Genomic DNA, 27,085 nt, shown 5'->3' with positions numbered 1-27,085 from the left:
GTATGAGATATAATAGAGATTAGTGTTAAATATCACAAAATTGTATGTACTGTACGTCCAAGAGTTCTAGTGGGGTCTCTTCATCTGCAGTCATACTTCAGGTCAGACCTATAACCCCACTTGTACTAAATGTCCTCAAGTGATTGCAAACTATGTATTTTTCATGAAGTCAATATTTATTATTGAGTATAGGCTTCAATCCAGATTAGAGATAATTCCCAGGATTAGCACATGGGGACACACAGAGTTGAACGGGGGACCTTTTGATCTGCAGTCAAATGCTCTACCAGACTACAACTGACCACCTACCACCTTGTAAAATACTACTAATTAAGGAAAGGACCGCTATTCAAAGGCTAGGACTAGGACCCGCCATAGTGGTGTCCGGGATATCTAACCTGTGTGTTTTGGAAGGTGGTCTAAACTGAAGGAAGCTAATAGAGGTATCTGGTTGGGTTGTAAGGCCAGATACCCTGGAGTATGGGATTTGGAGTTGAAGTGTGCTTGATCGTGCTCGTCTACTGAAGGTCAAAGATCTTGAAAGTAGAGTCTAGAAGAGTGGAGATAGTTGTACATTCTCGAGTGCGTTGGTTGGGTTGAATCTATACTAGAAGAGTGCTGTTCATACCGTTCCGCTGAGCTAGTCGGGTCAACCTGGTGATGTCAGAATGAATCAGCTATGACCTTATATGGAGTAAGTGATGTCAGACGTAGTTGTGTCGGTCAGCTCCATATAATGGAGATCCAAGTGATTTAGCGTAGGTGATGCCAGTGTTGGTCAGCTCCATATAGCTGGTCTCTGGTTGTCAATGACAGTAGTGTGTATTCTGTATACTAAAGACGATATTTTGGTAAAACACGTAACGTGTTCCACAATATGCAGAGAGTCGCACATGTTGCCCTGCAAGAGTGGTCGCAACATACCAATCTATCGATAATTCAGCAATGTTTGACATTCAGAACAGGCCCCAACTTGGTGACCTCGCGAGGATACAGCGTGCTTCCACCCTCTCGAGACAGTGCAGAGAAGGCAATGCTGGACAGAATGTTACGTGTGGATCATGCAGGTGAATATGGTGCCAACCGCATTTACGCTGGCCAAATGGCAGTGTTGGGAAGATCTCAGACGGGACCTCTTATCCAGCACATGTGGGATCAAGAAAAGAAACATCTCGCAAAATTCAGCGAAATCCTGGCTGAGAATAGAGTTCGCCCAACAATATTATTGCCCATATGGAACGTTGCTGGATTTCTATTAGGCGCATCCTCAGCCCTGCTGCTGGGGAAGGAGGGGGCCATGGCATGTACCGTGGCCGTGGAGGAAAGCATCGCTGAGCACTACAACAGCCAGATAAGAGCTCTACTGGAGCAGGAGGACCCGGACAGATACACTAAACTCCTCCAAATAATAAAGGAAATCCGAGATGAAGAGCTGGAGCATCACGATACAGGACTGGAGCATGATGCTGAATCTGTAACTGGATACTGGCTGCTGAAAAATGCAATACAGCTCGGTTGCAAAGCTGCAATATATGCTTCTGAACGTGTTTAATTGTGTTTTCTTTTTTATTGTGAATTCCACATTTTCCAAATTGTTCCAAAAAGTATTTCAATGTGGATTGTATACGTGGAAAGAATGATGTAATGGTGTGTGGTATTCAAACGATATTGAAATACGGCTTCATGCAGAAATTAATAGTTTAATTTACATAACAGCCTCTGAAAGTTATAATGCAATGAAGATCTTTTTGCTTTTTCAACAAAGTTTGACTAGATGTTATTTGAATTTGATGTTAGTTATAAAAAGGAAAACACATGACAAACATGCTTCTCAAGAAGAAAGAATGTCCAAGGACAAACACTTGTTGTGTTTGTCCTTGGACTTGGACAACAACAATATCGACTAGAAAAAGTGCTCATCGGAGAACATCACTTATGTCGGGAGACTTTGTTTTCCATCAAGAATATGCCTCCTGGTGCCACTATAATAGGGCAATGTTAAAAGGGTGGCATTAATTGGGTCCTCCATTTTCAATTAATTGAATTTTCAATTCAAGTTAATAAAATAATGGATGAGGTGGACATTTCCTTTGCCAGGCACAGTTTGCAAGTTTAATTTAAAGGTTTATAATGCATTTTGAGCAAGAGGAAAAGGACACGATTAAATTACGCCTCAACAAATGGTTGGTTATGGACGCAGACAAAGAAAAACCTTTCTGCATAATTAAAGTGATAGAATGAATCACTTGAACTTTCCATTTCCATTCAGCTATGCAAAGGAACATAATTATAAAAAGAATCGAGCTATCTTTGCGCATCAGTAAAGAATACAGCAGTAGTATTAAAAAGCAAAAAAACATGAATAGACATGAACTGTAGGTTACAGCAGGCATCAGTATGATGAATCATGCTTTACCAGGATTAGTACAGCAAACGTAGCCTCAGATTTAATTATGTTTAATTATGTATGTTATGAAACGTCTCATGGCACTGTTAATCATCGCATACATTACAGGCAGCTACAGTAGTATAGATGTATCAACCTCTTCTGGCTCGACATGTATTAAAATGTAAACTGGAGAGAGAGACATTTTCTGATATAGCATAACATTTATGACATTATGTGCAGACAAAATCAGGATACAGTAAATGCTTTTAATTTAATTTAATGTCATATTGCGTCCTGGCCTCATGTTTACAAATATTCAATATAAGCACATTACATTAAAGGGTATGTATGATTTCTTCTGTCTTGTTGGGTTGAATAGGTGTGTGAGGTAGTTATAATGAAGAATACAGTGAATGAATGCTGTCATATAATACTAATAATAATAATAAAACTTTATAGTTTCATAGCACCTTTCAAATTTGCATTACAAAGTAAGCAGAAGACATTTCAATAGACAACAAAATATAATAAGCAGCAGGGGAAAAAACAAGTATTAGATTGGCAGTGAAGGCTAATGTATAAAAGTGTTTTTTCAAAAGGAATTTAAAAGAGGACACTGTTTCAGCGTGCTTGATCGCTAAGGGCAGTGTGTTCCAAAGTTTAGGCGCTATGGTGCTGAAAGCCCGATCTCCTTTGGACTTTAGCCGACAAGTTTGAGGATCAAGAAGCTCTTTGACTTTGTTTGAGGATCTCAGGGAGCGAGTTGGGACAAAGGGGGAGATTAGATCGGCGATGTAGGGTGGAGCGAGACCGGACCTGGCGTTTGAAATCGATTCTGAAGGAGATTGGGAGCCAGTGCAGGGACGCTAAAACGGGGGTGATATGGTCGAATTTCCTGGAGCCAAGCGAGCATATTCCTGCCATAAAGAGAGACAATAGGCACTAGCTAGGTTACCTTAACCTTGCTCACATGTATGCACATGGAGGCAATTGATGATATGCACACGGCTGCCATCTTGCCAGCAAGGTGATACCTAGGTGCAACTTCCCATAGACAGCCCATTCATCCAAACAGAAAAGTCCTATTTAATTGTATTAAATAACGTAAAACTCACAAACATTGCAGCTGTACGAAAAGCTTGAATTATCGTCTTACTATCTGCACAGTTTGTTTCATAAAAATCCACCGTATAGACATGTTATGAGCTACTTCCTGTAGCAAGAAATTCCTTGCAGAGGAAGTGTCTAAGTGTCAGAGTTTGGAAGCACTCGTTATCAGTAAAGCAACCTCCTGCATTATGTGCAAATTCTAAACAGGTGGTACACATGGGCTGTTGAGTGATGGTCAACGAGCACTTCCAAACTCCAGCACAAAAGTCGTAGCTCATAACATGTCTACAGTGGATTTTTGAGTGGTGCAACCACTCCCTTACAGGGCTATGTGTGTGGGGGGGTGGCTGGCTGGCTGGGTGGGTGCCTGGCTGGGTATGAGCACGAAAACAGCATGGTTGTTTTTCACCATGTGCAACCTAACACACACACAAACACACACGCACATATTAACTGTATATATGATGATATCGGGTGTACCAGTACAGTACAGGCACATGGTAACTCTGTCATTTCTCAACCGTTTCGGACGTGGGGCGGCTCGCCGGAACCGGCCTGGCCCCCTGGGGGTCTGGAACGTTATTGAGAACGATGCAACTTGGGAACCTAATAATACCCGTCAACTTGTCACAGCACCCGTTTTAACTATCTGTCTGTGTCCCTTTTGTGCCCATACTGTATATGGAGATCTCTGTACATGCCTGTCTGCTTGTGTGTGAAGAGGGCAAACTGATACTGAAAAGTGTACTGGTTAAGTAATCAATTTGCAGGTGTGGGGTTGCCATGGCAATCAATTGGCTGAGGCAGAGGCTGGGAATTGCACAGGTGAGGGGACTTCGGCTGATTAGGCCCACTGGCAGAGCCTGAGCAGAGCCTTTTGTGGTGGTTCTGGAGAACCGTGGGTTCCGACCGATTTGATACCGGGCACTGCACTCCCTGTGGGGGTGTGGAATGTGTAGATAGGACTGTCCTAGGTAGCACCTTGCTGGCAAGATGGCAGTGATAGCCGCCTACTAGTTCACAGACAGAATTACCACAGCTGGACTGGAGATTTGAACTCGCAACCTTCTGGTACAAGCTTATTTCAGCACCCACCCACTAGCCAGCTGTACAGTACAGTTACATGTATGATAGTGCATATGTTTACAGTCACGTGATATGATTCTGAATACTCCCTCACTGTGATTTACATACAGTGGACCAGCAGAGCTCCTTTTTTGTACGATGATAGAATTATTAATGTAATATTCTTCTTATAGGCCTGAGATATTTTCAGTGCATTTATTTTGAGGCAAAAACCATTTCAGTGAATGACTATATAGTATTTTGTTTTGTAAATAATGACTTAGAAAATGACTATTTTCAGATTATACATTATACATTAATATGTCAAATTGTCAATTGAATCCGCTGTGTATGTATCAAATCAAGCTGTTGACCAAAACAGGGGCTCGCAACTCACTTTGTAATGCTCTGTTATGATTGTGAATACATTGCTTTTGTTTATGATATCTGTTAGTTTAATAGTTTGGCTCAGCACCAAGACCGGAGGATGTGCGCTATTTATTCTCAAATCAAGTTGTTATCATATGAATGTTAAGAGATAAAAATATTTTGTATTTAATGTTGATGTTTATGTTGCAAAGGGAGGTTTTTCCTTCTTGAATGTCAGTCTGTGTCTTTCAGTCTTATGGTACGAAATAAAGGGTAAACAGATTTACAAGTGGAAAAAGTTGCATGTTTTACTCAAGTAAAAGTATCAATAAGTATACTGCAATATAGAAGTAGTAGCCTTGTCGAGCCATGAGGCCCATAGGGCAGGAGCCAATCTCCTGTAGCATGAGGCAGCTTGTGATGTACAAGTACACCCCCTGGACATGACGCTAGTATGTCCCAGGGACTTACCCCCAATCCAACCCTTGATGCCGAGTGTCAAGCAGGGAGGCACTGGGTCACATTTTTAGAGTCTTTGGTTTGACCCGGCCGGGGATCGAACCCCCGACCTCCCAGTCTCAGGGCGGACACTCTAACCACAAGTCCACTGAGCTGGTAATATAGAAGTAGGCTACTAGTAAAAGTCCGGAATTCAAAATGTATTTGTGTAAAAGTACCAAAAGTAAAAGTACCCCCGTTTCAAGTTTTCAAATGTATAAAAACTCTTTGGAAAATAGCAATCTACAAGCTCACAATGCGTCGCATCGCAACACATTGTGATCTGGATTTCTGTTTCTGTTATGACATATGGAAAATGTTTGACGTCAGTCACCATAAATATAGTAGGATTAGTGTTGATAATCCTAATTAATTCAAAACCATTTCTCTCATACATTCATTTGTTGATGTGACATTTAACTTGTAGCAGCTGTGATTGATTAGATTGCGTAGATAGAGAGGCCCACATTGAAGTATTATCATTTGTTCATAATTCTGCAGTATGATTAATGTATGCACAGCTTGTATAAAGGATTAGGCTACCAAATCAATTCAAAGATGTTAGGGTTCCCACACATTTTTACCAATGAATTTCCAAAACTTTTCCAGAATATTTAACACAATTTCCCGGCCTATAACAATCATTCAGCGCAATAATTAGTCTCTTACTCCTGCAATGCCCAAAGACAAGCAGTGTAGCAACAATAAAGCACAGAATATAGAATGCTATAATTCTATTCCAAATTTGGGGCCAAATATGTTGCTACACCACCAGGACAGGTCATAGGATCACACTGCAGCACGTTGTGAGCTTGTAGATGTGCTATTTCTGTCACGTGTACTGGTACATATTAGACTGCAATAATCACGCTGCCCGTTTGGCGAATTACAATTTATGTTACATATTTCGAGTAATGTTATATATGTTTTGGAAAATGTTTTTATTAACAAAATCAATAGCCAAAAACAACACATAGCCATTTAGCTAACTATTTTTCCAGGACCCTTGATAAATTCCAAACCTTTTCAGAACCCTTCATTTTATGTATTGTCTAAACAAACTGGCAACTGCTATCCTCATAGTTGCTGTCCAAATAGTCAGGGTTTATTATCAGATTATTGTCTGGGAATACATTTCTTACCAAGAATGTTCTTCACCAATGTGTTTGTAAGGGTGTCTGTCTACTGTTTACTAACATATCCCACATTGGTTTCTATTCAACCACCCTAGGGGATCCCCTAGGGATTTTATTAATATCCTCTGACTAAAAGAGGCCGTTTATAGTTATACCCTTCAACCCCACAAGGCCACTGGCCATGACAATATTCCCTCCAAATTTCTCAGAGACTCGGCCATCTCTATAGTTCCAATCATCACCCATAGATTTCAAACTGGCCAAAAAAAGTAACCCGCCCCTCTGCACAAGAAAGGGAGCAAATTAGACCCCGGCAACTACCGCTCTATTTCTATTCTTAGCTCCATCTCGAAAGTGATGGAATGAACAGGTTGAAAAGTATCTTGCCACAAAAAATGTATGTATGAATTCCAATCTGGCTTCGGAACATCCCACTCTACTGACACATGCCTCCTCTATTTGAGCGACCACATCAAACACGAGGTGGATGCTGGCATGCTGGTCATGCTGGACCTCCAAAAGGCTTTTGACACCGTGAACCACTCCATACTGGCTAAAAGCAATTGGTTTTGATAGCACATCAGTGAGCTGGATGCAATCCTACCTGGAGGGGAGAGAACAGATGGTGGAGGTGAACGGAACACTGTCCCCCACCCCCTCCCAGTGAGCTGTGGCGTTCCACAAGGAAGCACTGTTTACTGTTCCTAATATATGTAAACGACATGACATCAGCTTGTGACTGCAATTTGTTCCTGTTCGCAGATGACTCAGCACTGCTGGTCTCGGACAGGAACAAACTGCAGGTTGAAAAGGCCCTCAGCTCTGAACTTGGTAGAATTTGCACCTGGCTCGCTGATAACAAACTATCTTTACACCTGGGAAAAACTGAATCCATTCTATTTGGATCTAATAGTAATCTCAGCAAGGCAGATGGCTTCTTGGTTAGAGTGGGTGACAATATTATCACACGAAAAGATGAAATTACCTACCTAGGTTCCATCCTGGAGGCAAATCTTTCCGGTGATAAAATGGCCACCAACGTAATCAAAAAGGTCAACCAAAGAACAAGATTCCTATACAGGATCTCCTCACTGGTCAACAAAAACACCTTGAAGACCCTGACAGGAGCCCTCGTACAAGGTTTCTTCGACTATGCTTGTCTGGCTGACATCTCGGCGTGGATGTCGACAAACCACCTGAAGCTCAACCTGGACAAGACCGAGCTGATGTTCCTCCCGGGGAAGGGCTGTCCGCACCGAGACATGGCCATCACCATTGATAATGCTGTGGTGACCTCAACTCGGACTGCGAAGAATCTGGGTGTGACCCTGGACGATCAACTGACGTTCTCGGCAAACATCGCATCAGTGACAAGGTCCTGCAGATTCCTCCTCTACAACATCAGGAGGATTCGCCCCTTCCTCACGGAGAAGGCAGCCCAGGTGCTCATTCAGGCTCTCGTCATCTCCCGCCTGGACTACTGCAACTCCCTCCTTGCTGGTGCTCCGGCATCTGCCATCAGACCTCTGGAGCTTGTTCAGAAAGCTGCGGCTCGTCTGGTGTTCAACCGCCCCAAGTTCTCCCACACAACCATCCTTCTCCGTTCTCTACACTGGCTCCCCGTAGCGGCTCGCATCCAGTTCAAAACCCTGGTGTTAGCCTATAGGGCAGTGAAAGGAACAGCTCCTTCCTACCTCCGGGCTATGGTCGATGCCTACACCCCTGCCCGACCACTTCGGTCTGCCACCTCGGGGCGACTGATTGCCTCGTCACTCAAGGGCCTTTCTGGCCGATCCACACGGTCACGACTCTTTTCTGTTCTGGCCCCACAGTGGTGGAATGAACTTCCCACTGATGTTAGGACAGCAGAGTCACTGCCCATATTTCGCCGCAGGTTGAAAACCCACCTCTTCAGGAAACACTACCCTTCCTCTCTGCCTGACCTACTTGTTGTTAACTAGTTGTACGAACGCTTGTTTTCTATTGTTGTATTGTTTATTGGATCTTGTTTAGTCGATACACTTAATTGTTTTAGCTCATGCTCATTTGATTTAGCTATTTTGTCTCATCTGTTTAAGGAAATAGGTAGCTGATATATTGCACTTTTACCTTAGCGCTAGGTATACTCTTGGTTGCTTGTTTTTGCAGAAAATGCACTAAAGACTTCTGGTGATTAGTAGTTTTTGTTCCCTACCTATGTTGAATACACTTATTGTAAGTCGCTTTGGATAAAAGCGTCTGCTAAATGACTGTAATGTAATGTAATATGCTTGCACCTCCTGGTACCACAGCACCTCTAACGCCCTTAAAACAACTTCCCAAAACAAACTGGTCAGGCTACTACTTGGCCTCACTCCCCGAACCCACCTCACCCCTGCCCATTTTCACAGGCTGGAATGGCTTAGGGTTGACAACAGAGTACAGCACCTTGCAATGGGTCTGGTCCACAAGATTCACTACACCACCAAGATACCCATGTACCTGTCTAAATACTTCCTTAATGTCAACGAAGTCCACACCCACAACACCAGAGGGAGTTGAACAAACCTGCATGTACAACCCAGATTCGGCACAAACAAGGGACTAAATTAATTTCGCTCCTATGCCACCAAAATGTGGAACGCCCTACCAACAGTCATTAAGACATGCAAATCCCTTGACTCCTTCAAAACCGCTCTCAAAGGGCACTTACGGATGGCTGCAATTCGAAACTGGCCCCCGTAAAATCTGAATCCCCCACCCACCCCTGTTCCCCCTCCCTCACTGTATATGTTTCTTTGCCCTTTTTACCTCCTATGATGATTTCCTTTTGACTATATAGGTGTATATTCGTACGTCTATAATGTTTTGATGAATTGAAAATGGTGGGCCCTATTGTAAACAAGTGTAATGCTTTATGGTGTCGTCCACTCACTGTTAACAGTTTTTGTATTGAGTTGTACTTGAAATGTACTGTAATTCTGCAAACTGTTAATAAATCAATCAATCAATCAACAGACTGGTAGGTAGCCAATCACAGCGCGACCATCCGGGCTGTTTGAGTGTTTGTTGTGGGTTTGTGTAAACCAGGTTTCGTGAGGTGTCAAGAGTTGAACGGGGTACTTCTGTTGCCTCTGGTGGGAGAACATTTCCATTTCAAATTCAAACATAAAAAAATAATAACGACAACTAGAAGTATGATTTTGAGTGCGAATTATACGATTTATATTTATTTTTTACATTATGTTTAATAAGCTTTGTATTTAAACATTTAAAGGGAAATACTATTCTCACTCACCATTCAACTGTAAAGGTAAAAAAATTACCACATGCAGTTACTCTCAGTCAATCTTTGGCCATACTGTTGAACAGGACAGACGTAACGTTGACTGACAGTGTCTGCGGTATTTTTACACCAAAAAACAACTGTTTGCTGGTGGATTTTCACTAGCAGACAACCCCACTCAAATAATGTTTCCTGCCAGCAGATATTCAGTTCACGGTAAGTTAAATCAGCATCAAGGCTAGCTAGCATAACACCTAAAAACTGTTCAAGGAGCAATTGCTCGGTGTTACACCGACACTGGTGACTCATCGAATTATGTGACTCCAGATTCTAGGGCACTCTGATGGCATGTCATGTGAATGTTTAGTCTACTCTGAATCAGGCACACACATCCTGATTTTGAGCTGTGGACAGACAGACACTCAGACAGTACGTAGTGTGTTTTCCTGCTGAAAACAAGCTACCTTTCTCTCACTTGATTGAATTAATCCAAAGTTATCAAATGATTGGTAGTGTTTATAGTGTTATTAAAAGTACATCTACTAATGACAACTTTAAAATGTAAATGCTTGTCTGTGTTGCATCATAGTACTGGGCAAACAAGCAATTTTAAATAGTCTGTTTATTAACAGTTTGCAGAATTACAGTACATTTCAAGCACAAACTCAATACAAAGACTGTTAACTGTGAGTGGACGACCCAATTAAGCATTACACTTGTTTACAAGAGGGTCCACCATGTTCAATTCATCAACATTTAGAGACCTACAGATAGACACTACTATATAGTCAAAGAACAGAACAGGAAAAGCAGGAAAATCAGTTTGCAATTAAACAAAAATGTATTGTAGCCTATTTCATTTTATGGTTTAAGTCAATTGGACAAATCATATCATAATTCAATTAACTGAAACATTAATCTATTAAATGATGTATATAATTCTTATTTACAACAACCATACTATACATTTATTGCATGTTGACATAAGATTTTCAGTCATTCATAAAGTCACACGATGCGATAGGTCGCCAATTCTCGTGTTACGCAGGCGCTAGCTCATGCGTTAGTTTCCATTGGAACTTGAGAACTCACTGTTTAGTTGTAGTGGATTATAACTTAATATGCACAACACTTTCACCATGTTAAGTTAACAGCAACATGCAGATCAAGTTCGACTTCTGTGACACACTGGCGTTTAGCCTGAGATGGCATTTATAGCAGTTTCAGCTGAACATCTCCATATGTTAGCATCGAGCTAAAATGTAGGTTAAAGTTGAAACAAATAATATAGGTCACCACAATCATGTCCTTAGTTGTCTTTGGTTCAAAAACACTTACCGGTATACTAATGAGCTGTGGTTATTGCATTGAATTGCAGTGGTTATTGCGGCATTCAACTGTACATGTTTTTGAGCTTTTAGAATAGATGCTACTGTTTATTTATGTATGTGGTAGCTCTGGTCCTTAAAGGGATAGTTCAGATTTTTTTTAACTTAAGGACTTCTGCAAACTGCAACTTGTCTTTATCTCAACACTGATGCTTGCAGTGTCAAGGAGGCAAGACATAAATTACACTGGTGACGAGTAGGAGAAGGTTCTGAACTTCTGTCATGGTCAGAAATTTGGAGGCTTTTACAATTGGCTAGGTTAAGATAATGAGGTCAATTATTTACAGTATGTGTTCAAGCCCACTAAATTCAAGACAATTCACCAAGATTTCTTAGTTGCTATGGTCAAAGCTCACCCTAACATCAGGTACAATTGTGGTGAAGTAAATTGTCTGCATGGATATTATTGACAAATTTGTCATGTCACTAATCCCAGTCATATGATGCCACACCTGCAGTATTATACTGTTTGTACACGTGACCTGTATGATGTACCATGTACAACCCAGATTCGGCACAAACAAGGGACTAAATTCTTTTCGCTCCTATGCCACCAAAATGTGGAACGCCCTACCAACTGTCATTAAAACATGCGAATCCCTTGACTCCTTCAAAACCGCTCTCAAAGGGCACCTACGGATGGCTGCAATTCGAAACTGGCCCCCGTAAAATCTGAATCCCCCCCCCCCCGCCCCCCCCTTTTTTCCCCTCACTGTATATATTTCTTTTCCCTTTTTACCTCCTTTTTGATGAATTCTTTTTTGATGAATTCCTGTTCTGTCTATAGAAGTGTCTATTTGTACGTCTCTAAATGTTTTGATGATTTGAACATGGTGGACCCTGCTGGAAACGAGTGTAATGCTTAATTGGGTCGTCCACTCACAGTTAACAGCCTTTGTATTGAGTTTGTGCTTGAAATGTACTGTAATTCTGCAAACTGTTAATAAATTCTTCAATCAATCAATGTAAATAAACCCTTCTTGATCCCGTGTGTGGGGGTAGGGGGATCAGTCGTCGAGAGGCGGCACAGTAGTTAAGGTTACAGCTTACATGTAAAATAATAAGTACTGTTGTATACAGTAGAAACAAGGCAAAAGAAAGGACAAGATGCATCAAAAAACAATAATACTAATACTACAGAGAGCAACGTTTTTTTTTTTTTGTTTTTTTTTTATTCTTTATTTACCCAGGGAAGTAGCTGAGCACAGGTGCTCAGCTACGCCCTGCACATAGAAACACACAGACAGACACACACACACACAGACACACATTAAAACCTGGGAACTGACCAGTACAACCACAGTCTTATACTGTTGGCCACTAAGCAGCTCCAGGGGGAGCAGTTGGGGGTTCAGTGCCTTGCTCAAGGGCACTTCAGCGGTGTTGGGTGAGTGATGACAATCACTTCCCCACCCAGATTAAACGAGGGTGAAAACAATAGTGATGTCACTAATAACTATTCCATTGCAGCATTACAAGGCAAGTTAATTATCAACCAACTCGTTGTGGTGCATGTTTGAGTTTTGTGGCTTTGCTTATCTTGTGTATTTGCGTGTGCAAACAGAAAGTGAGTGTGAACTGGTTACGATGAGATTCCATCCTGTCTGTGCTGGTACTGACTGCTACTGAATGGAACGATCCCTTCAGCCCGCAGGTGTATCAGGGCGTTGAAAACCGTCCAGGCTGACCATGGTGCCGCCGCACCTCAGCTGTACACCGTTCTGCACAGGCGGGCCTGCTCTGCTGTGGAAGCGCCGCGCATCACAACGCACTACACAATCATCCCCAGAGATAAAGACCCACGATGGGAGGGTAAGACATATATAGGCCTCCCTGTCACGATTACACATTTAAGGTGACGAATGACGATTAATTGTCACCCAAATTACACATACTGGACACTAGATGCACCAATATCTTTATTGTTGCTGAATTTATTATTTCAAGTGTAAATTAGAAAATGTTGAACTGACATCTTGGACAGGGCTGTCACAATTATTTCACAATTACCTAATTGCAATTATTATTGCAATTATTATTTAAGATAATTGCAATAATTGTTTTGCATAATTGTCATTTCCATGTTGAAAAGATGTCATTTCAAAATGCTGATAACATTTTCTAAATAGTGGAAATAGCCAATCTATGTGACGCGTTTTGAGCTTGTAGATCCGCTATTTCCAGTATTCAGGTTTTTCAAATGATCAAAGTATGTAAGTTATTTGTTATTTGTTAATCTGTGTACCTTTTTTATTCATAATGTCCGACAGAAACACAATTAAATCGTTAATCACAATTATTTGAGCGACAATGGATCGTCAAGTAAAATGTCATAATCCCTAATGTCGCAAGCAGGCTTCCCACGTTCATGGAATTCCTGGAACTATTTTGAAATTAGAAAAAACATTTTACAGTTTCCATGTTTGGAATTTATCAAGGGTCCTGAAAAAATATAGTTGTCTATGCAATGTTTTTTTGCTATTGATTTTGTTAATAAAAATCCTTTTCCAAAGCATGTAGGCCTATAACATTACACAAAAATATGGAACATAAGTCGTTATTCGCCAAATGGGCAGCATGATTGCAGCCTAACACAAATAACAGATCCACAAGCTCACAACGTGCTGCAGCGTGATCCTATGCCCTAGGATAGGTGATGTAGCAAAACATTTGGCACAAAATTTGGAATAGAAAGATAGCATTCTATATTCTATACTTTATTGCCGTCTCCAGGGAATAATCAGCAGGGGGCCCCCTTTTTTCAAAGGGGGCACATTTTTCAAGTTCAACACCCATAATAGCAAGCAAATGCTCACATAATACAATAAACAACAAAAGCCTTCACCACCAGCCTAGCTCAGTGGCCTTGTGGTTAGAGTGTCCGCCCTGAGACTGGGAGGTCGGGGTTCAATCCCCGGCCGGGTCATACCAAAGACTCTAAAAATGGGACCCAGTGCCTCCCTGCTTGACACTCAGCATCAAGGGTTGGATTGGGGGTAAGTCCCTGCGACATACTAGCGTCATGTCCAGGGGGTGTACTTGTACATCAAGCTGCCTCACGCTACAGAAACAGGAGATAGGCTCCTGCCCTATGGGCCTCATGGCTCGGCAAGGCTACTTACAAGTATAAGACTTAATTATTTCGCTGAATGATTGATTGTTAAATAGGCCTGGAAATTGGGTTAAAAATTCTGGAGAAGTTTTGGAAATTAATTGGTAAAAATGTATGGGAACTCTGCGTATAACGATGTGCTCTACGCCAGTTGATGCTAATTTGGTCCCTGCCTTGGTCTTTCTTCAGGCGTAGAGATGGAAAGGTTTGCAGATGAAGCCGACGTAGTGATTGTAGGTGGAGGCCCAGCTGGCCTGTCTGCAGCCATTCGACTCAAACAGCTGGCTAATGAGCATGACAAAGAGTTGAGAGTCTGCCTGGTGGAGAAAGCCTCCCAGATCGGAGCCCACACCCTGTCAGGAGCCTGTCTAGAGCCCACAGCGCTCAATGAACTGTTCCCTGACTGGAAGGAGAGAGGAGTGAGTTCATGTGCATGGATTTATTGTTGGTAATTGGCCTTGCATGCAGATTCTACATTCTCACAGGTGTCATGTTGAGTTGACCAGAAGTGATGCATTCTTTCCAAGTGGAGCTCTTGAAGTATAGACTGTTTCTATTCCGGGAGGAAAAACGGGCAAGCGCCCAGGGCACCCCTCCGTGGATTTGCATACTGTATCTGGTGAAATTGTGTAACTAATTTATTTTTTGAGTGGCACTAGCCCCTCTTATCTATACCCATTTAGTGTGTCTGTGTGTACTTCATAGCAATGATTTGATTGGCTGAGCATGTAATGTGATGTATGACGATGTATGATAAGAGCGCCCCTCACTTCACACAAGTGTGATTTATTTAATGTTTATATACGGCAATACACAAAGAGATTGTACATTTCCCCCAATATCGTTCAGCCCTAGTGTGTGCATGTTAGAGAGACTGCATGGTGAACGTGACTGAACAGATTAAATAATATGTTAATCAGTGTTTTCTCACTCCAGGCTCCTCTACACACCACTGTGAAGGAGGACGTCTTCGGCATCCTGACAGAAAAGTACAGGATCCCTGTCCCCATACTGCCTGGTAATTATTTATAGTCATTTGTTTTATTTAAAGGGACATTTCACACCTGGAAGAAACTGCAGTCACTCAATGTTAATAGTATTTGTAGTAGGGCATTCATTAAAACATCGATGCATCGACTTCATTAACACAAGTCGATTCAAATTAGGAGAAGTTGAAAGTAAACATTTTCATTTGTTTTCCCCATATTATTTTTGCTCTATGTGTGCGTGTGTGTACAGAATTCAAACTGTAGGATTGGTTATTGTCACAGACATAAGTAATTCTTTCCCTTTGCATCGGAGTTCAGCCACAGCCTTAATTAGTGTGGTTGCCCTAACAGGGCAACCAGACTATTGTAATTGTAACACTTTATTATTATTCCACTAACCTTTTGTTTGACGCACTACTCCTCCCACAGTTTTGACTGTACGCACTTGAGCCATATCTCAAATTGACCGGCTTCATCGGGAAGGATGTGCTTGTATTTTTTTAAGAGAAATGTTGTATCGTTTAATTGATATTAATTTATTAGTGAATAAAATTTCCCCATTGAAATGAATGGGAAAATGCGATTTTTCGCATTTTCTCACATTCAAGTATTTTTTCCTCAGAGACTGTAAGCACTATAGTTACAAAACTTGGAGGGTAGGTTCATAATAATTACTAAAATTAATCAACTTATAATGTTATCAGTCGGCCTCATGGTGGCGCTATAACAGCCCACTTTACGTTTTGGCTTATAACTCTTGAACCGTAGGTCGTAAAATCAAATTGTTTTTTTCCCTGGCTTCCTTGGGTCATGACGCATCTCCCCATATAGGCCACGCCCATTTGCGTCATGATAGATCTTCCGCCATTTTGAATTTTATCCAAAACACACTTTTTGCTGCTCCTTCTACAGATTTTGTCCAAATCTCACAAAAATCAGCACACATGATCTCTGGACCTATCCGATTAAAACATCATCGGCAGAATTTTGGTAGTGCGTATCGTTCGGCCGTAATCGTCGTCCGAAGTTAGTAGGAGGGGCCTATATCACAAAGAATGCCATAAATCACGAACGGAATGTCCAATCCATCCCAAATTTGAATAACATGTCGCGGGTGGTTCAATCAACCAAGTTCCAAAAGCAATTACATTTTCATCCATAGGGGGCGCCGCAAATGCGAGAAATGTAACCGTTTGTCGCAAAAACATGATTTTTGGGGGATAATTCCCTTCCGAATTACTTACGCATGATCGCAGGGGTGACGTGACATTGTAATTGGCTGGCAATATCAGTGGGAGGGGCATATGTAAGCCACTGCGGCAACCACACTTTGCAATTTTTTAAAATTGCGACCTTTCTAGTTAACAACCTGCAGCTGTGTTCTCCTTTGATGTGCGCTCTCAGCGTGTCCCACTAATTGACTGGCTGATGCTGTGTCAGAGAAGTACAGAAGCGCGCAAACTTTATCCCCAAACTTTATCCCCCGCACCCTGTGCTGACAGTGACCAGCTTAACGCGCGGGACGCATGAATCGCTCCGTCTCCGGTCAGTGCGGGTTGTTTGCATGGCTCAGAAAAGACGAAGCTTGAGGACGTTATGCTTGGAGTTGTTGTCGGTGGAGGAGGAGGAAATGTTCACGTCGTGAACGTGGAAGGTAATAGCAGATTGTATTCTGATCTGATGATGGGCCAAACTCCTGCTGGCTGCAATAATGTTAATTATACCTATGTCTTCTATTGTGTTCTGAAGGTACACAAGGTATTTTGTATTGTGTTCATATGGCTGGAGGAGCCGTTGTGCTGCGCTGCGCTCAGTGTGCTGTTAGCCTGGATCCAGCCCAAAGACCCCGCCCACTCTCTGAGTGGACTGCGTCTCTTGGTCTGGTGTTGCACTGTGAACCTATAATTTCTTCGGTACAAAAATGTATTATCCAATGAGAATCGGTGGTGGGGGTGGGTCTAACGAACAACCAATCAGCGCCGAGTCCCGTTTTCAGTGTCATCACGCAGCGCAACACACAGAGGAAGGAGGGAAAAACAACACCAATGGCTACTGGTTGAGGGAAATTCTAATCCCCTCCCCCTTGAAATCGCTCAGACAGGAGACAATGTCAGACTGAAGCTTCAAGAAAGCTACAGTCTGATAATCAGGCTAGTGTGCTGTGCCAATTATGCCTCGTCTGTCTGTTGAGTTCTCTTTTCTGGTCTATGTGCCAGTGTGTGTGTGTGTGTGTGTGTGTGCCTAAACTGTATATGTTTTGATAATCATCGCCTTGCCATAGATACAGTGTGTGTCTTTTCTAATGGGTTTCTGTGCCATATTGGAGAGGCCACTGTGTGCGCTGTGTGTTAGTGCGGCTCCGTTTGACATGCTCCTTCGTTTGACATGCTCCGTATTTGAGTGCGCCCCCCCCCCAACACCCGTCCCCCACCCGTCCCCTATTAAAGTCCTCCCGGGGATCCAAGCCCCTGCCTTTTTGACAGTCGGAGAAAAGTGTCCTCTCCGTCCTGAACTGCATGTTAAAACAATTCCCCTCTCGGCTCTCGCCCCTCTGAGGCTCTTGAGTCTGAAACTGGCCGGCGTCATGCAATGAGCGCATCTGTATTAAATCTTTCTTAATTGAGTGCGTGGCCGTGCACAGTGCGCACACACAGAATTATAGGATCTACAAGCTCACAATGCGTCGCAGGCGACGCGTTGTGAGCGGATATCTCGGGTGTGCGCTACCACCACCGCGCAACAAAGTCGAAGTATAGGCACAATCGAAACTAAAATGAGAACATGCAGAGATTCATTTCGAGTGCTGATGCTGCAGTGCGCGCATAACTCAAACGAGTGAAGTGAACCATTCCGAAGCAGATAGGCGGCGGCCTATGTCACGTATATGTATAAGTGTTGGGCTTAAGTTTTATATGTTCATCCGAGGGACCGTCACAGCGTCACCTCTCTCTCTCTCTCTCGTCTCTTAGTCAGTCACTTCTAGGCAATCAAGCAAATGAGATTATGCATGCGATGCGAATTATGCGATACTTAATATTAATAGCGTTTTTTTGTTTTTGTGGGCCGCCGAGCGGGGCAGGTTGTTGATTAATATATTGTTTTGCGGGGCAGGTTGGTGCGGGCTGGCTCCTGTGGCGGGGCGGGACAGGCGCCTTATGCAAAAAAGCCGGCCCGCGCAACACTATTGACTAGGGTTTGACTGGATTGCTGAATTCCTACAATGCCCATAATGCTTTCGTGCCCTCCCCCTCCTTGTGGAGATGTGATGGAGGTGTGACTTTTTAGTCCAGGAAGGAAGTGATACCACATTTTCATGACAGGCTTTACACACACATATTACACACATAAAATCCACAGGGAAAGTGCTTCTTGTATCCTAAACATCATTCAAATAAGCTCTGGTTGCAAAAGGGGTGAAGAGGCCCTTTAACATTACACTTTGATCTGAAGAAGCTTTCGCAGCTTGTATATCGGCTATTCGCTATACATCATATGACGTCAATGTGAGATATTATATAATGTTATATAATGGCTAACAACATGTAAACAAAGGGAATGTCATTGTCTGTGATTAGAGAAACTGTAGCGCTAGATTGGCTGGTATCTATTTTTTCATACCGTAACATTATTCACCAGGGTATTATTTGTGTAAAGGAAAGAAAAGAATGCTTTTGCAACCTAGAATGCTGTTTGTCTAATATGCAATTAGCCTACTTAGACAAGTCTTGCTGGGTTTAAATACTCCTGCCGGTCCCTGTGTAACCGAGACATTGATTAACTAAGCTGAGAAAAGTGTGGAGGGAATGCTTTATTTTAATTTTTTTGGGGGGATTTGGAAGATTATTATTATTGTTTTTTTTTTAATTTTTGAATATGCAAGACGAGACATAAAAACACACACAAGGCATACAATAAAACAAAAACATCAACAGAATAAAATCACTCCCGTGTGAACTGAGGTGCAACTCCCCTCTCCCCCTGCCTCTCTCTCTCTGTCTCTGTCTCTCTCTCTCTCTCTCTCTCTCTCTGTAATTAGCAGGCAACAGTGCAACACTATCTCTCTCTCTCTGTTTCTGGCACAACAGCGCCACTTTTGCCCCTACTGGTACTCTAAACATAGTCACAGTCACAGGACATAGTCACATAGGTTAGGACATAGTCACATAGGTTAGGACGGACATTGCTGTTCTTTGGAGTGGTTGCACCACTCAAAAAACTGAATAAAAAAACAAAAAACAGAAGAGGTCATGGGATGTACAGCAACAACAATACATATTACAGAATTTTGGAATCCTTACATTCATTGACAACAGGAAAGACACAGCCCATAGTCACTCCATATCCGCATCCCCAGCTAAATACTCTATCCCATCTTCTTTCACCCAGCTCTTAAAGAATAGGTCATCTGTTCTAGCAGATGCAGTTGTTTCACAATTTTGATAAATAGGTCAGCAGTAGGACAATTCTTTTGTAACCAATTTCTTGTAATAGCTTTTTCGCTTGCTACAAGTGAAATCTTAAGTAAGTAGGAGTCATCCTGATTTAGCCCATCTGGGAGTTGTCCTACTGTAGGTACAAAGATGTGAATGTATCATCTATTCCAAAAGCCATAATGTTTGAGATAAGTGTTGTCACCATCCAACATGGTTGAATTACAGGACAAGACCAAAAGACATGTGCATGATCAACCACTGTATCTCCACATTCTCTCCAACAGTCCATATGGTTGCCAGTCTTGGACTTTCTGTTTTGGAGTAATAAAGAAGCGAATATGGTTTTTCCAACAAAAGTCTCCAAGTCAAGGAATTAGTGGTCGTTGATTGTGTTTTCCATGTATTCATCCATACTTCATCACTTATATCAATGCCCATCTCTTTTTCCCATCGCTCTTTCACATATATTGTAGAGTACTTTTTCAACGACATAAGGCCATTATATAGTTTACTTAAGTTACTTCCTGAGTCATACGCATTAGTAAATATAGTGATTAGGCTTGTTGTAATACCTGGAGTAGACCCTTTTATTTTTTTACCAAAATAATCCCTTACCTGCAAGTATCTATAAAAGTCCTGGTTAGCCAACCCATATTTCTGCAAAACTATCAATATCTCCATTTTTAATCATAGTACTGTACATATAGAGGTGGTGCCATTGCTTGTACAATTGTACAATTGTGAAATATTCCTTTCTCTCTGTCAGTGCAACCTAATACTTAATAGTGACTGTATTGGTATATCCATCAATGATAACTCTATGCTTTTCCATTTTGCAATGTAGGGTCGGTTACATCAATATACCAAGGGTTTTAGCTGAGCTGCTAGATAATAGTCCCTTAAAGATGGGAGGGAGATGCCTCCTCTCTCGGGGCAGTTGCAAGGTAGAAAATTTCCCCCTTGGCCTTTTTTTTATCCCAAATAAAACGTGAGATATGTTTATTCCATTCCCTGAATTGTTTTAAAGCTATTTAATCTGGGTAAAATTACCATTTTGACTGCTCTTATTCTGCCACCTAAATCGAGAGGAGATCATCATACATCTTTTTCGTTGCACCTTTGTCGAGGGAATGCTTTTTGAAGCGGATTCACTATAGCCACAGAGTCCAGGATAATGCATTGCACACACATCCGAAAACAAATTCAACCGGTGCAGCCAGGATACATAATATAGTGTGCAAGAAATTAAATAATCTTCTGCTCCCACAGTGATTATTTTATTGGTACAACGTTTCGACTGTCATGAGGTACACGATGAAGACCCCAGACCATCAACATAATTTACTCACACCAATGAATGGATAGGAAATAAGTGCTCTTCTCCCATAGATTTAGCATACCTGCTTGATGCCTCAGATCCTTTAAAAAAAAAAGTTGTATTGTTTAATTGTATTTGACTTTTCTTGTTTTCGTATGGTTGTCCCCTGTTGCCCTGCCCTAAAAAGGACCACAATTAAAACAATCCTGTTTTTTTTTGTGTGCTTTTATCCAGCACAGGGAAGTACAGTTCAATACAAGGTCTGCTAAGAGGATTTTAAACGCAAGAAAGCCTATGGCTTGTTTCCATTGGGGTCCTTTGTACTCAATTCATGTTTAATAAAGTGTTCATTCAATCAAACAGACCTTGTCGGAGGATATAATGCGACTTTGGGGCGGCTGTGGCTCAGGAGGTAGAGCAGGTCGTCCAATGATCCCTGGGTCGGCGGTTCGAATCCCGGCTCCTCCTGTCCACATGTCGAAATGTCCTTGGGCAAGACACTGAACCCTACATTGCCTCCAATGAGTCGGTCGGTGTAAGCTTGCCACCATTGGTGTGTGAATGTGGGAAGTGAGGACGCTGGCGTCGACTGTTTGCCGCTTCACCTCCCAATGTGTGAATGAATGAATGAACCATTGATTGTAAAGCGCTTTGAGCACTTGGAAAAGCGCTATAAAATGCAATTCATTATTCATTATTATTCTTGCCATAGGTGCAGGCTGCGGTTGAATAAAATCATTTGGCTAAAAAAAGCTGCTTTAGTAGTCGCAAGACATCATCTCAAGATAAAATGCCAATATTTTCACGCTTCCTCATCCCTAGCTAGGAGTGGTGACGCATGTTTTGAATCTAAAAATACAGACACTGTCTGTATTTTGGATTGCACTGAAAATAATTCCTTCTGATTCTCTGAGTGATTTATTCATGTTGCCCATTTGCCCAAGCCTACGGCAGAATGTTTCTTGACGAACGGAATGGCTGGAGATAATATCAGCTTTCTTTGGAGTTGTTGTTATCCACCTTCTGGCAAGGCAAAACAGTGGTAGCAAAATAGTGTTTGGGGAATTAGGAAAACATTGCCTGCAGCTGATGTAGGGACTCAGGTGGTCTTTACACGAGAATGGTGTTCATAGAAAACGGCAAAATAAAGTATCGTTTGCTGGTGGCCCTTTAGACGAGAACGGTGTTTTCAGGAGGTTAAAACGCAACAAAGTGAAACCACCTCCCAGAGTGGAAATTTGAAAAAGTTGTTGTGAATGTCTGTGTAGCAGCTAACAATAGCCACACCACTCGACTCTAGAGTCGATCGACAACAACGGGAGGTAAGAATACATCTATCGCGACTGGACCGCGGAGCGCTGTCTAACACAGGATCTTTTTTCATAATTAGACAGGATGATTTAGATTGCGAGTTATGAACGTTTTAAGATTTTCGTTTTCGTCAGCTAAACAGGCAGGGAACATTTTCGATGACGTGTCACTGTTGTGCAACACCGAGGATTGGGCAACAAGCGTTCCTAGGCTGTGGAGCGATGCGACCGGTTTTGATATAATTAATCTCCGTCCTATTTATCAATCTCCGCCTTGGGCACTTGACCATGAACTTGAACTTGATGATGATCTCCTACTCTCTCTCAGTGAGTGCAGTGATATTCCTCTTCCCCGACCCTGCACCCTTCGATGTCTCCCTTTTGACTTATTTAGCACACCTTAGAAGGCTAGTGACAAGTGCGTAGGTCAATAGAGCATATAATAAAAAGAGTATCTTTGAAAAAGGTCCTCACACTGTCAGACACTTGCCAAAATGTTGCCCTTTATTAGGTCGACGTTTCGGTCGATTAGACCTTCATCAGCGCAGACCATGACGTTTGACTTATACCTGTCCATTCAAACTCTAGACAGGCCTGCTCCAAAGTTATTAGTGCAGCCCCGCCCCGGCAGCTGGCAAAAACTAGAGTTCTCAACAGGCCCACAGGTCTGTCCATTCAAACTCTAGACGGGCAGCGGGCCTGCCCCAAAGTTATCAGTGCAGCCGCACCCTATACACTCAAGAGAATGTCCCCGCTACCACCCTTAGATCTCCATATACTGCATGGCATATGTTGTTTTTGTTTTTGTTTTTGCCAGTGAATTATGGTATGTGTGGTATGTGAGCTTACCATAATCACAGTAATCCTTAATCATATTCCATCAGTCAAGGACCTTTGGATAGAAATGAAACTCCATGCAGTCACTTTCAGTTAGAGTGCTGCAGAGGCTGAGTGTCTGTGACTGACTAGCTGATGGTCGTCGACGCTTAACCCATTCAGGCCTGACGTCGACATTTAAAGAAATTAAAACAATTCCTCCAGTTTTCTGAAATAAATATTTTCACGATTTAAAAAAAATAGCAGACCTACAAGCTCGTAGCGTGCCACTCGGTGGCGCGCTATGAGCTTGTAGATCTGCTATTTTTCAATAGCTAAATTATAACATAATTTTTAAAACACAAAGGGGTTCCCGCCCAAAATGGGTTAATTGATGCATCAAGGAAGGCAATTATGTTTCTGCACTGTCAAATAGGTCTATCTATTCTAAGATAGCATCTTGAATTAATGTTGTGAAAATGTGTTTCACTTTGATGTGACTTTGATTGAAAAGTTTTAATACAAATAGTACCAATGGCATCTAAATGTAAGGTTGCAAATATACTTATCACTAAAAGCAAAGCAAAGTTCTTTGTTTACCCAGGGTGAATGGACTAAGCTCGAGATGCTTGTTTACAGCCAGACCCTGCTCATAGAACATTTCATGGTAGGGGTTCAATGCCTTGCTCAAGAGCACTTCAGCGGTGGTAATTTTAACGTGCCGGTCCGGGGATTCAAACTGGCGACCTTCCGATAACAAGACCGCTCCGCAAACCGTTCGGCCACCGCTGCGCTGCGCTGTTGCGAGGATGAGGGGGTACCTGGAAAAAAAATCTTCTTGTTCGTCACACTGTCAGAGCTGGTATGTGGACTTGACATCTGCTATACAATTACTATACCAGTGGTAATTTCAGTCTTGAGAGTGGATCCATTTGGTTCCATTTGTACTCACTACTGTATCGTTAAGGTACCTGAATCGTTAAAATCCTAAAGGTCCCCAGCCCTAGTTGCAGTGTGACATGCTGATTTGCGTGCCTTGTTAGTGTAAATAACAGATCTACAAGCTTGTAGATAAGATAAGATGGCCACAATCATGCATTGTGAGAATTCCGGGAATGCTCAAAAATGTCCTTGTATGTCAAATATTCTGTTGCTCTGAATGTGCTCTGTATGTGCTGTTTAGCTGTTACATCATTATACCAGGTGGTGACCTCGGCATGTAAACACAGACATGCTGCTCACTGACGACAGCGGATGAGCTGTTCTTTGTTTTGGTTTGGTTTTGTCTGATCCCGATACAGTATAAATTCTATACACATTATTTTATATACAATCTGATGGCAAAAAGGAGGCTGAAAACTGCCAAAAAGACAGGCACATCTACAACCTATGAACCTATTAGGCTGGGTGTCGGATCAAAAACGGTGATAGTTCAAGAATAAAAAGAGTCCGCACACCAATTTCTGACATATTTCACTTCCAGTGGTGGTGGTACCACTTGAAGTAAAATAAATATGTCTGGGAGCAGAAATTGGTGTGCAGAATTATTTACAATCAGCATTCAGAATCTCAACAAATAAAAAGACTGCTGTCTAGTGTTTACATAACAAGACAGAGAAACTGCTGTGTCACTCACTGTCTAGTAGTGTCTATTTATAGAGGCTGTCTACTTATTGACAAGAAAGAGACTGAGGACAAAGTGGTACTTGCAGGGCACAAGGTCAAACTGAGGGGCAATTGGCGGCCATGGCCTTTGTGGCCTCCCTGAAATTCCTGCCCAGGTAGAGATACAGGAAACTGAGCAGAGAGGGATATGTCATCTGGGTCGAACACTATTTTATCCAGTCATCAAGCCTTCCAGCCATGACAGGTTTACTTTTAATGGCTTTGATCCAACAACTTAGAGTGATAAGAAAGGTCAAATGAGACATCAGAGCAGCAACGCCTTCACTACATACAGCACATAACAGGCAGTACAAAGGTCAACACAACAGAGATCACACTGGATCAAATGGCAGCAGAAAGGGGCTCAGCTACACATTTCACAGTTCATTAAATGGAATGGAGCAAACGGAACGTGGAAAAGACAGAATGTACAGAATTTCAGTCATAGCCTCCTTTAAAGGAGAATTCCATGCTAGAAGGCTTTCTTACCTTTCTTTGTAGTTGTTACGTCCCCATCAAAGAGGTCCAGGTGTTTTTTTGTGCAAAAACTCCTTATTGGCTATTTCCCCTAGCATAAGCCCTCAATGAATTGCATTGAATTGAATGGGAATTGAATGGGGCTATGTGGTATTGTGCTAATTCGCTTATTTCCATCGAAATAAGTAGTAAAGTGTGCCGCTTGGGAAATATCATTTACATTATGAAGGATATATACAAAAAATAATAATTTTGAGCGATGGAAATAAGCGAATTAGCACAACACCCCATAGCCCCATTCAATTCCCATTCAATGCAATTCATTGAGGGCTTATGGTAGTGGAAATAGCCAATAAGGAGCTTTTGCACAAAATAACACCTAGACCTCTTTGGTGGTGACGTAACAACTACAAATAAAGATAAGAAAGCCTTCTAGCATGGAATTCTCCTTTAAGATGTAGTACTTTAAATTAAGATACAGTATCTTAAAATCAGAGTTCCAGGAAAATCACACCAGCACTTTGTAGCACATGTAGCAGCGTTGTGATTATGGTACTTTATTTCAGTTTAAAGTTTTTGCTGCATGTGTTGATCCTTCAGTGAATATAAAGTACATTATCCCGCCCACCAATTCTGACACTACACTACACACACAAAAAGTCGTATGTATGATGACACTGTATGATACTTGCACCTACTTTTCTGTAATTCAGTAGCTTTGAAAATTAGTTGTGAATGAGAAGGATTTGCGGTCATTTCCTCATTTACGTATTCTGTATACTGTACAAACATGGGTGCACGCTGCACACAAGTGAAATAGTTGAAACCTGAAATGAGTCCCACTAAGCCCAGCTGCTCTTCATAGTTTGCTTAGGCATACTTTCATGCTGTGACTCCATTCCTCTACTGTGTGTGAGGATTATAATTATATTACTCTTCATGTGACCGCCGCGCTCTCACTTAAGGTGCGTTGCGTTACCCGTTCAAATCATATCGTATAAATAACGGTAATGCGTCGCACACACCAAGACTGCATTTCAATAATGTATTCCTGCATGTTGGACAGGAGACAAACGTTTCGGCTATCCAGCCTTCTAAATCGGGGGTTCTCAACGTTTTTGGCCGGGGACCCCCGAAAATGCTTTGGCAACGTCTCGGGACCCCCGCCCCGCCCCCTCCCGACCCCCAATATAAATTGACTGCTACAATAACCTTAAACCATTTTGGGCGGGAACCCCTTTTGGTGTTTTAAGCATTGTTATAATTTAGCTATTTAAAAATAGCAGATCTACAAGCTCATAGCGCGCCACTCGGTGGCGCGCTATGAGCTTGTAGGTCTGCTATTTTTGAAAAATCGTGAAAGAAATTATTTTATTTTTTATTTTATTTTTTTGAAAATAATTTGGGGACCCCCTAAAATAATTTGGCGACCCCCCGAGGGGTCGCGACCCACGGGTTGAGAACCCCTGTTCTAAATTATTGAACTGCATTCTTGGTGTGTGTGCGGCCCATTACCGTTATTTATATGATAGGATTATCATTATGTCACTCTATATTCCTCTACTGTGTGCGAGGATTATAATTCTATTAATCTAATTCCTCAGGTTTGCCCATGAATAACCATGGGAACTACATCGTGAGGCTGGGGAACTTTGTGCGTTGGCTGGGCGAGCAAGCCGAGGAGCTGGGAGTAGAGCTGTACCCTGGATACGCTGCATCCGAGGTAGGCGGGGTGGGGGGATAAG

General features: G+C 42.1%; 2 protein-coding genes across 2 annotated transcripts in view; both read left to right on the top strand.

Moving 5' to 3' along the window:
* The first annotated feature begins 973 nt into the window (after window positions 1-973).
* LOC306927716 (5-demethoxyubiquinone hydroxylase, mitochondrial-like) lies at window positions 974-1,558 on the top strand. The gene has a single exon (XM_079507547.1). The coding sequence runs from the start codon at window positions 1,034-1,036 to the stop codon at window positions 1,550-1,552; it is 519 nt and encodes a 172-aa protein (XP_079363673.1). The 5' UTR covers window positions 974-1,033; the 3' UTR covers window positions 1,553-1,558.
* Window positions 1,559-9,863: 8,305 nt separating this feature from the next.
* etfdh (electron transfer flavoprotein dehydrogenase) overlaps window positions 9,864-27,085 on the top strand; it is a 43,933-nt gene continuing 26,711 nt past the window's right edge. Inside the window, exons 1-5 of the mRNA XM_079510437.1 lie at window positions 9,864-10,048; window positions 12,868-13,032; window positions 14,522-14,751; window positions 15,269-15,350; window positions 26,945-27,063. Coding sequence (XP_079366563.1) covers window positions 10,018-10,048; window positions 12,868-13,032; window positions 14,522-14,751; window positions 15,269-15,350; window positions 26,945-27,063 — 627 coding nt within the window. The 5' untranslated portion in view covers window positions 9,864-10,017. The remainder of the gene's footprint in view (window positions 10,049-12,867; window positions 13,033-14,521; window positions 14,752-15,268; window positions 15,351-26,944; window positions 27,064-27,085) is intronic.

The sequence above is a fragment of the Electrona antarctica genome, assembly GCF_951216825.1.
Source record: "Electrona antarctica genome assembly, chromosome: 1".
Taxonomy (NCBI): Eukaryota; Metazoa; Chordata; class Actinopteri; order Myctophiformes; family Myctophidae; genus Electrona; species Electrona antarctica.
The sequence above is the reverse complement of the archived record's forward strand: the minus strand, read 5'-3'. Positions and strand labels throughout refer to the sequence as shown.

Bases quoted from the DNA above. Each gene is read 5' to 3' on its own strand.
- LOC306927716 (XM_079507547.1), top strand. From the start codon at position 1,034: ATGCTGGACAGAATGTTACGTGTGGATCATGCAGGTGAATATGGTGCC.